Source organism: Motacilla alba, unplaced genomic scaffold (assembly GCF_015832195.1).
Source record: "Motacilla alba alba isolate MOTALB_02 unplaced genomic scaffold, Motacilla_alba_V1.0_pri HiC_scaffold_263, whole genome shotgun sequence".
Taxonomy (NCBI): Eukaryota; Metazoa; Chordata; class Aves; order Passeriformes; family Motacillidae; genus Motacilla; species Motacilla alba.
The window spans coordinates 36590-47604 of NW_024037357.1; the positions used below are offsets into that span (position 1 = coordinate 36590).

An 11015-nucleotide genomic window follows, 5' to 3' on the forward strand; every position below is an offset into this window, starting at 1 on the left:
TTTATCTTACATCTATTCCTATTCCTTATATATATTTCTATACTTTATAGCTACCTCTATATATTGATCTTATATTTCCGTATGGAGATTTTTATTTCTGAGGCCCTTCTATTATGATTTCAAATAAAACCCCTGCCTCTACCCAAATGCAAGCCAAAAAGAACCCCTTTCTTTTAAACAGCATTTTACTTTGAAAACATGCCCTATTTTTACATTGCCATTCCCATTTCAAATGTCTATGGATGGGTAGTGCTGTCTGTAGTCTATATTAGGTCTCTTCGGCTACACTCGGCTGTTCTCGACAACACTCGGCTAATGCCCGCTCTTCGGCTGCACTCGGCTACGGTCGGCTATTATCGGCTCTTCGGCTAAAGCCGGCTATTATCGGCTGCACTCGGCTCTTCGGCTGCACTCGGCTACGGTCGGCTACGCTCGGCTCTTCGGCTGCACTCGGCTACGGTCGGCTACACTCGGCTCTTCAGCTGCACTCGGCTACTCTCGGCTAAGCCCGGCTACGCTCGGCTCTTCGGCTGCACTCGGCTGCACTCGGCTCAGCTGGATTTGCGCGCCTTTTTTGCCGCCATCTTGAGAAGGTCAAACCAGTCCGCGACACGCCACACTCAACAGGGCGGCGGGGAGGGGACCTCCGCAGGGAGATAGGCGTTTAGCGCCAATGCCTGTCACAAACCCGCCGAAATACGCCCGCCCGCGGCGCCGCTGAGCCCACAGCCCGTCTCCAAGGTACCCGAAGCACCACAGAAAATCCCGCTCGGGCCGCGCCGGCGCCGGTGTTCCTTTCCGGCAGTCCAGTAGACGGACCGCGGTCCTGCGATTTGCTCGCCTTTTTTGCCGCCATCTTGAGAAGGTCAAACCAGTCCGCGACACGCCACACTCAACAGGGCGGCGGGGAGGGGACCTCGGCAGGGAGATAGGCGTTTATCGCCAATGCCTGTCACAAACCCGCCGAAATACGCCCGCCCGCGGCGCCGCTGAGCAAACAGCCCGTCTCCAAGGTACCCGAAGCGCCACAGAAAATCCCGCTCGGGCCGCGCCGGCGCCGGTGTTCCGTTCCGGCAGTCCAGTAGACGGACCGCGGCCCTGCGATTTGCGCGCCTTTTTTGCCGCCATCGTGAGAAGGTCAAGCCCGTCCGCGACACGCCGCGCCCGCCCTGCCGCCCGCCGCCGCACACAGGCGTGCCCGCCGAGCGCCGCTCGGCCGCCGAGCGCCGCTCGCCTGCACTACCGCTCTCTGCCCACAGGGTGGCAGCACCGCCGCCCGCCCCACCCCACGCCGCGGCGCTGCCGCCGGGGAAGGCGGCAAAAACCGGCAGCTGCCACCGCAACGGGAGCCGCCCCCGGCAAAAAAACCCTCCAGAATCAATGCCCCCCCGACAACGCGAAAGGAGTAAAAGAAAAAAAAAAACAAAAACAAAACCCTGCCTCTACCCAAATGAAAGCCAAAAAGAACCCCTTTCTTTTCAACTGCATTTAAGTTTGAAAAAACGCCATATTTTTATATTTACATTCCCATTTCCATTTAAAATGTCTATTGATGTGTAGTGCTATCTGTATTCTATATTACATCTCTTCCTATCCCTTCTATTTATCTATATTTTATATTTCTGGAAATATTTTTTAAATCGTGATTATATGTCTCTCTATGTAGAACTGTGTAACACTATCAAGATCTGTATTATTTAAAATAAAATAATTAAAATAATCAATTAAAATAAAAAACCCCGCCTCAAACCAAATAAAAAGCAACCCCCCCCCCCCTTGATTTAAACCATATTTTTTAGAGTATTACATTCAAGGTATTACTTGTAGTATAGTGGAAATTTTTTAGGCTATTACATTTTTCATAATTATATATTCATATTTCCATTTATATTTTTATTTATTATGTAGATTATACATGTTATATAAAATACCTTTTAATATATTTTTATATATACATAAATATATATACATATATATGTACATACTATTCTTAGATATCTCTCTTACTTCTATTAATTCATAGGTAATATTTATAGATATCATTATAGATATATTTGGATCTTTGGATTTGTATTTTTAGATTATTTCTATTTATGTTACTGAGTAAAAAACCTGCCTATCAACTAATAAAAACCAAAAAAACGCCCCGTTTATTTTAAACTGTATGTCATTATTTTTATATTTACGATCTATAGTTAGATATTTTTGCGTATATAGAATAGACTGTGTTTTGTATATGTTATACCAGGTTACAAGAACATGCTATATATTACAGTTTGATTTGTTTCGATTCTTATGTTTACCCTTATAATGTGATCTTTTTAAATGGATATTTCTTTCTATTTTAAACTAGATATCGAACCCCATAAATTCACTAACCTAACACATCAGAACCACAAAAATGCTGCACCCTCCTCGGCACCGCCACGCGCTCACATCCCAGCACAACACAGAAAAACAGAGCCCGCTCCTGTTGCCAACAGAGCGGAGATCCCACAAGGCTTCCCCCGATTAGAAACTCAAACAAACCCATCTATAAAGAAATGTAAAAATCCCATTAGAGCTAGCCCAAAACCTCCGTGCTTCCTCATCATAAACTTCCTCCTCAATCAATTTCTCAGAAACCCAAAAAACTCCAATACACATCCAAAAGGAAAGAACTGCTAAGAAAAACAAAAACCTGTACAAAATAAATCAAACCAGCTCCCTAAACTCCAGACTGTACAACTGACCCTAAACATTACTAAAAAGACCCCCGAAGCTCTGCCTTTATGCTAACTCACAAGTAATGAACAATAATCTGTAGAAATAATTTTAAATTTAAAAAAAAACTAATGAAAAGCATAAAAAAAATTCTAAGCTATTAAAATGTCAAAAAATATCACTGCTAAAATTTTAAAAAAATATATACTGCCTATAAACACCCACCATATAAATGCTCCTGTCCCCAAAAAGAAAACTAAACCCCCCCCCCCCCCCCCCACACCGGCTGCACACAACATGAAGCAAGACAATTAATTCTAAAAACCACCTTAAGCCACTACGTAAAAAAACCTTTCAAAAATTAAAAACCGCAGGTAACAAAAGCCATCCAATCACTTAAACACCCAAAACTCCAGCAGCCGAGCTGCCCCTACCAAATCTCTGTGTTTATACCTACGATAAACTAAGCCAAAATCCCAGCAATACATCTCAGAAGTCTATTAAAGAAACCTGTTGAAATTAATTCTGCCTCAAATACAAACCAAGCCATCCACAGAGTTATCTTCGCTCAAAAAACAAATGACACAGAGTTAACAACACCAAAAAAGAAGACAACACACCGTACACCACCAAAGAGTATCACGTTGAAGGAAAAAAAAATAAATTATTTGGCTTTTTTTCAAACTAACTTCTTTTATTAGCTAGAACTAAAGCTTTCAAAACTCCATACGTATCGCAAGCAACGTGCAGTTCTGGTTTCTCCCCGTACCCTCTTTGTACAAAGGGCCTGGGCACAGCACAGGGCCGGGATTCAATGGAATGAATGCATCCCCCACGACCTTTCAAAGAGCTCCGGCACCGCGGCTCGCAGATCCGGACTGCCGTGCTCAGCTACCCTCACGGCCACGTTCAAGCACAATCCACCAGATTGCTCAGAGAATTCCCACTAAAACTCAGCTATAATCACTGAGCAGAAAGTCCTTTGGGGTGCTGCTCCATCTCTCAGCTGCTCCGGGCAGAGGGAAGATGGCTTCTCGTCACGCACGGCAGCAGCAGCGATGGATCCTGGAGGTGGGGGGGGGGGGGGGGGGGGGGGGGGGGGGGGGGGGGGGGGTTTTTTTTGTGGATGTAAAAAAAAGGGTAATGAAATTAAACCAGGTCTGATATAAATGTCTTGAAGCGCCATTCGAGCTTCTTAAACCCAAGAAAACCGTTCCGATTCCTGAGTCCGGTCTTGCGCTGCCTCCTCGCTCTTTGTGCTCGCAGCCCGTTGCAGGAAGCTCTGCAGCCTTTCTTCCCCATCCTGTGTTAGAGAGGGGACAGCTATTAGGGGCACGCACACGCACAAACGGTCTTCAAAAAGATCAAATGCCTGCAGTAAAAATTACATAAGTAATATCCTCTCTCAAACTGTTCAAGAAAAGGGAAACTGGAGGTTTAATGTCCCTCTGAGGGATATGGGATAAAATCTTCCCCCTGAGTGTGCACACAGTAATAAAATACTGATTTTTTGGACCAAACGAGGTAGGTCTGTATGAGACCTACAGCTCAGGGGGCTTTCACGGCTCCCGGCGATGAGGACTGAGCACAGAAGAAAGTTAAAGATGAACTGTTAGTCCCCTGAATTATTGCCCTGATGTAGGGGTTTTTTTTTGGTTTGGGTTTTTGTTTTTGTGGTTTTTTTTTTTTTTTTTTTTGGTTTTTTGGGGTTTTTTTGGTTTGTTTTTTTTTTTTTTCCCCTGCTAAGAGACATACCAGCTTCTTCCCTTTGTTTCTGGGTTTCCAAGTCACCCTGTAATTCGTAACCTGCACCAAGCTGACACGGCTAAGTGAGGAATCCGGCTGCTGTGCTCCAAGCCACGTGTCCCTGGCGTGACGGGAAGTCAGGAGTACAGAAACAGCTGTGGGAAGAAAGGTGAGAGGAAGATCAGAACAGATATGTTCCTAGTTCCCCACAGCTCAAGTGGAGCTGGCTTTTAAATAGCACACATAAACTTAAATTAGCAACAAGCAAAAAAAAATATTCCTAACACAATAAACCCCAAAAGGCCTCAAACTACCAAAATAAAAATACCACCTAGTAAGAAACGTGAAGGCAAAAAAGAAACGTAACCAGAAACACTATCTCCCAAAGGATCCGTAACAATCAAACATATGCTCCGATCAAACAATCCAAACAAATAAAAGCCCTGTAAGATAAGAAACAAGAATGCGACTATAAAGATTAAAAACCCCTAAGTAACTACACGACACTACCTCGAACCCACCGAAACAAACGCTGCATACTCAAGCTAACAAAAGGCACCACCACAGAATCCAAAACCTGACTTCTACTTCATGCTACGACCCATAAAACCCACGGTAAACCCTAGAAAACGTCATAGCGGGGGGGGAAGGGGGGGGAAGGGGAATTAAAAAAAAAAAAAAAAAATCCGACCACAAAACTGAATTCAAAACAACCTACTCATCAACACCTGAGCCGAGAACCATAACATTCAAGAAGTGCAGCACATCCACCAGCTGCAAACAAAACAAAACGATACAATAAATTCCTAAAAGCCGCGTCAAAAGCAGGACATCAAAGACCTTTCCAATATCGCTCCCCGCGCTCCCGGCGCCGGACGGAGCGCGGCTCCCGGCAGGAAAGCGGCTCCTCCGGCGGCTCCTCCGGCGGCTCCTCGGGCGCGCAGGGGCGGCGCCGCGCCGGGAGAGCCCCGGCCACTGCGCCCTGCCCGGCAGGAGCCGGCCGGCCCCTCATGGTGCTCGCGGCTCCCACCTGGGTCGGCTCTCGGCGTGAAGTCGTTTCATTTCGGCTTTTGGTCTGAACCGGTCTCGTTTCGGCTCCTGGGCTGAAGCGGGCTCGGTTCGGCGAAAGTCGGGGACGATCGGCTTTGAGGGGAAACTCGGCTGCGCGCGGCCACCCGGGGCTCCCGCCGGCTCTCGGGCTGCACTCGGCTGCGGCGGGCTGCACTCGGCTGCACTCGGCTACACTCGGCTGCACTCGGCTGCACTCGGCAGCACTCGGCTGCACTCGGCTGCACTCGGCTCTCCGGCCGCGCTCGGCAATCATTGGCCAAGCTGCAGTGTCCCGCCCTTTCTGCCGCCATCTTGAGAAGGTCAAGTCCGTCCGCGACACGCCGCGCCCGCCCTGCCGCCCGCCGCCGCACACAGGCGTGCCCGCCGAGCGCCGCTCGGCCGCCGAGCGCCGCTCGCCTGCACTACCGCGCTCTGCCCACAGGGTGGCAGCACCGCCGCCCGCCCCACCCCACGCCGCGGCGCTGCCGCCGGGGAAGGCGGCAAAAACCGGCAGCTGCCACCGCAACGGGAGCCGCCCCCGGCAAAAAAACCCTCCAGAATCAATGCCCCCCCGACAACGCGAAAGGAGAAAAAGAAAAAAAAAAAAACAAAAAAACCCAAAAAAACCCCCTGCCTCGAACCCAATAAGAACAGACAGAAAACCCCAAACGCCTTCTTTCAAAGACTATTGAAATGGATTTTATTTCAATATTTTTTCATCTTTATATTCACAACTATATTTATAATGTACACTGAGGAATAATGTTTATTTATACATTTATATGTATAAATTCTATTTATATAAAAACTGGTATTTTATCTTACATCTATTCCTATTCCTTATATATATTTCTATACTTTATAGCTACCTCTATATATTGATCTTATATTTCCGTATGGAGATTTTTATTTCTGAGGCCCTTCTATTATGATTTCAAATAAAACCCCTGCCTCTACCCAAATGCAAGCCAAAAAGAACCCCTTTCTTTTAAACAGCATTTTACTTTGAAAACATGCCCTATTTTTACATTGCCATTCCCATTTCAAATGTCTATGGATGGGTAGTGCTGTCTGTAGTCTATATTAGGTCTCTTCGGCTACACTCGGCTGTTCTCGACAACACTCGGCTATGGCCCGCTCTTCGGCTGCACTCGGCTACGGTCGGCTATTATCGGCTCTTCGGCTAAAGCCGGCTATTATCGGCTGCACTCGGCTCTTCGGCTGCACTCGGCTACGGTCGGCTACGCTCGGCTCTTCGGCTGCACTCGGCTACGGTCGGCTACACTCGGCTCTTCAGCTGCACTCGGCTACTCTCGGCTAAGCCCGGCTACGCTCGGCTCTTCGGCTGCACTCGGCTGCACTCGGCTCAGCTGGATTTGCGCGCCTTTTTTGCCGCCATCTTGAGAAGGTCAAACCAGTCCGCGACACGCCACACTCAACAGGGCGGCGGGGAGGGGACCTCGGCAGGGAGATAGGCGTTTAGCGCCAATGCCTGTCACAAACCCGCCGAAATACGCCCGCCCGCGGCGCCGCTGAGCCCACAGCCCGTCTCCAAGGTACCCGAAGCACCACAGAAAATCCCGCTCGGGCCGCGCCGGCGCCGGTGTTCCGTTCCGGCAGTCCAGTAGACGGACCGCGGTCCTGCGATTTGCGCGCCTTTTTTGCCGCCATCTTGAGAAGGTCAAACCAGTCCGCGACACGCCACACTCAACAGGGCGGCGGGGAGGGGACCTCGGCAGGGAGATAGGCGTTTAGCGCCAATGCCTGTCACAAACCCGCCGAAATACGCCCGCCCGCGGCGCCGCTGAGCAAACAGCCCGTCTCCAAGGTACCCGAAGCGCCACAGAAAATCCCGCTCGGGCCGCGCCGGCGCCGGTGTTCCGTTCCGGCAGTCCAGTAGACGGACCGCGGCCCTGCGATTTGCGCGCCTTTTTTGCCGCCATCGTGAGAAGGTCAAGCCCGTCCGCGACACGCCGCGCCCGCCCTGCCGCCCGCCGCCGCACACAGGCGTGCCCGCCGAGCGCCGCTCGGCCGCCGAGCGCCGCTCGCCTGCACTACCGCTCTCTGCCCACAGGGTGGCAGCACCGCCGCCCGCCCCACCCCACGCCGCGGCGCTGCCGCCGGGGAAGGCGGCAAAAACCGGCAGCTGCCACCGCAACGGGAGCCGCCCCCGGCAAAAAAACCCTCCAGAATCAATGCCCCCCCGACAACGCGAAAGGAGTAAAAGAAAAAAAAAAACAAAAACAAAACCCTGCCTCTACCCAAATGAAAGCCAAAAAGAACCCCTTTCTTTTCAACTGCATTTAAGTTTGAAAAAACGCCATATTTTTATATTTACATCCCCATTTACATTTAAAATGTCTATTGATGTGTAGTGCTATCTGTATTCTATATTACATCTCTTCCTATCCCTTCTATTTATCTATATTTTATATTTCTGGAAATATTTTTTAAATCGTGATTATATGTCTCTCTATGTAGAACTGTGTAACACTATCAAGATCTGTATTATTTAAAATAAAATAATTAAAATAATCAATTAAAATAAAAAACCCCGCCTCAAACCAAATAAAAAGCAACCCCCCCCCCCCCCCCCTTGATTTAAACCATATTTTTTAGAGTATTACATTCAAGGTATTACTTGTAGTATAGTGGAAATTTTTTAGGCTATTACATTTTTCATAATTATATATTCATATTTCCATTTATATTTTTATTTATTATGTAGATTATACATGTTATATAAAATACCTTTTAATATATTTTTATATATACATAAATATATATACATATATATGTACATACTATTCTTAGATATCTCTCTTACTTCTATTAATTCATAGGTAATATTTATAGATATCATTATAGATATATTTGGATCTTTGGATTTGTATTTTTAGATTATTTCTATTTATGTTACTGAGTAAAAAACCTGCCTATCAACTAATAAAAACCAAAAAAACGCCCCGTTTATTTTAAACTGTATGTCATTATTTTTATATTTACGATCTATAGTTAGATATTTTTGCGTATATAGAATAGACTGTGTTTTGTATATGTTATACCAGGTTACAAGAACATGCTATATATTACAGTTTGATTTGTTTCGATTCTTATGTTTACCCTTATAATGTGATCTTTTTAAATGGATATTTCTTTCTATTTTAAACTAGATCTCGAACCCCATAAATTCACTAACCTAACACATCAGAACCACAAAAATGCTGCACCCTCCTCGGCACCGCCACGCGCTCACATCCCAGCACAACACAGAAAAACAGAGCCCGCTCCTGTTGCCAACAGAGCGGAGATCCCACAAGGCTTCCCCCGATTAGAAACTCAAACAAACCCATCTATAAAGAAATGTAAAAATCCCATTAGAGCTAGCCCAAAACCTCCGTGCTTCCTCATCATAAACTTCCTCCTCAATCAATTTCTCAGAAACCCAAAAAACTCCAATACACATCCAAAAGGAAAGAACTGCTAAGAAAAACAAAAACCTGTACAAAATAAATCAAACCAGCTCCCTAAACTCCAGACTGTACAACTGACCCTAAACATTACTAAAAAGACCCCCGAAGCTCTACCTTTATGCTAACTCACAAGTAATGAACAATAATCTGTAGAAATAATTTTAAATTTAAAAAAAAACTAATGAAAAGCATAAAAAAAATTCTAAGCTATTAAAATGTCAAAAAATATCACTGCTAAAATTTTAAAAAAATATATACTGCCTATAAACACCCACCATATAAATGCTCCTGTCCCCAAAAAGAAAACTAAACCCCCCCCCCCCCCCCACACCGGCTGCACACAACATGAAGCAAGACAATTAATTCTAAAAACCACCTTAAGCCACTACGTAAAAAAACCTTTCAAAAATTAAAAACTGCAGGTAACAAAAGCCATCCAATCACTTAAACACCCAAAACTCCAGCAGCCGAGCTGCCCCTACCAAATCTCTGTGTTTATACCTACGATAAACTAAGCCAAAATCCCAGCAATACATCTCAGAAGTCTATTAAAGAAACCTGTTGAAATTAATTCTGCCTCAAATACAAACCAAGCCATCCACAGAGTTATCTTCACTCAAAAAACAAATGACACAGAGTTAACAACACCAAAAAAGAAGACAACACACCGTACACCACCAAAGAGTATCACGTTGAAGGAAAAAAAAATAAATTATTTGGCTTTTTTTCAAACTAACTTCTTTTATTAGCTAGAACTAAAGCTTTCAAAACTCCATACGTATCGCAAGCAACGTGCAGTTCTGGTTTCTCCCCGTACCCTCTTTGTACAAAGGGCCTGGGCACAGCACAGGGCCGGGATTCAATGGAATGAATGCATCCCCCACGACCTTTCAAAGAGCTCCGGCACCGCGGCTCGCAGATCCGGACTGCCGTGCTCAGCTACCCTCACGGCCACGTTCAAGCACAATCCACCAGATTGCTCAGAGAATTCCCACTAAAACTCAGCTATAATCACTGAGCAGAAAGTCCTTTGGGGTGCTGCTCCATCTCTCAGCTGCTCCGGGCAGAGGGAAGATGGCTTCTCGTCACGCACGGCAACAGCAGCGATGGATCCTGGAGGTGGGGGGGGGGAGGGTTGGGTTTTTTTTTGTGGATGTAAAAAAAAGGGTAATGAAATTAAACCAGGTCTGATATAAATGTCTTGAAGCGCCATTCGAGCTTCTTAAACCCAAGAAAACCGTTCCGATTCCTGAGTCCGGTCTTCCGCTGCCTCCTCGCTCTTTGTGCTCGCAGCCCGTTGCAGGAAGCTCTGCAGCCTTTCTTCCCCATCCTGTGTTAGAGAGGGGACAGCTATTAGGGGCACGCACACGCACAAACGGTCTTCAAAAAGATCAAATGCCTGCAGTAAAAATTACATAAGTAATATCCTCTCTCAAACTGTTCAAGAAAAGGGAAACTGGAGGTTTAATGTCCCTCTGAGGGATATGGGATAAAATCTTCCCCCTGAGTGTGCACACAGTAATAAAATACTGATTTTTTGGACCAAACGAGGTAGGTCTGTATGAGACCTACAGCTCAGGGGGCTTTCACGGCTCCCGGCGATGAGGACTGAGCACAGAAGAAAGTTAAAGATGAAGTGTTAGTCCCCTGAATTACTGCCCTGATGTAGGGGTTTTTTTTGGTTTGGTTTTTGGTTTTTTTTTGGTTTTTTTTTTGTCTTCTTCCCTTTGTTTCTGGGTTTCTAAGTCACCCTGTAATTCGTAACCTGCACCAAGCTGACACGGCTAAGTGAGGAATCCGGCTGCTGTGCTCCAAGCCACGTGTCCCTGGCGTGACGGGAAGTCAGGAGTACAGAAACAGCTGTGGGAAGAAAGGTGAGAGGAAGATCAGAACAGATATGCTCCTAGTTCCCCACAGCTCAAGTGGAGCTGGCTTTTAAATAGCACACATAAACTTAAATTAGCAACAAGCAAAAAAAAATATTCCTAACACAATAAACCCCAAAAGGCCTCAAACTACCAAAATAAAAATACCACCTAGTAA

At 46.2% G+C, this 11015-nt stretch overlaps 1 protein-coding gene across 1 annotated transcript; it reads right to left on the reverse strand.

Annotated features, from left to right (window-relative positions):
* Positions 1-3370: 3370 nt before the first annotated feature.
* LOC119696236 lies at positions 3371-6080 on the reverse strand. The gene is made up of 3 exons (XM_038125959.1): positions 5290-6080; positions 4459-4604; positions 3371-4006 (listed from the first exon to the last, which is right to left on the reverse strand). The coding sequence occupies exons 1-3, from the start codon at positions 5771-5773 to the stop codon at positions 3899-3901; spliced, it is 738 nt and encodes a 245-aa protein (XP_037981887.1). The 5' UTR covers positions 5774-6080; the 3' UTR covers positions 3371-3898.
* Between the last annotated feature and the right edge of the window lie 4935 nt (positions 6081-11015).

Bases quoted from the DNA above. Each gene is read 5' to 3' on its own strand.
- LOC119696236 (XM_038125959.1), bottom strand. From the start codon at position 5,773: ATGATTGCCGAGCGCGGCCGGAGAGCCGAGTGCAGCCGAGTGCAGCCG. The intron at 4,605-5,289 runs GTCTTTGATGTC...TTCTTCCCACAG, and splicing joins CGGGGAGCGATATTGGAAAG to CTGTTTCTGTACTCCTGACT. The intron at 4,007-4,458 runs GTATGTCTCTTA...TCTCTAACACAG, and splicing joins GAAACAAAGGGAAGAAGCTG to GATGGGGAAGAAAGGCTGCA.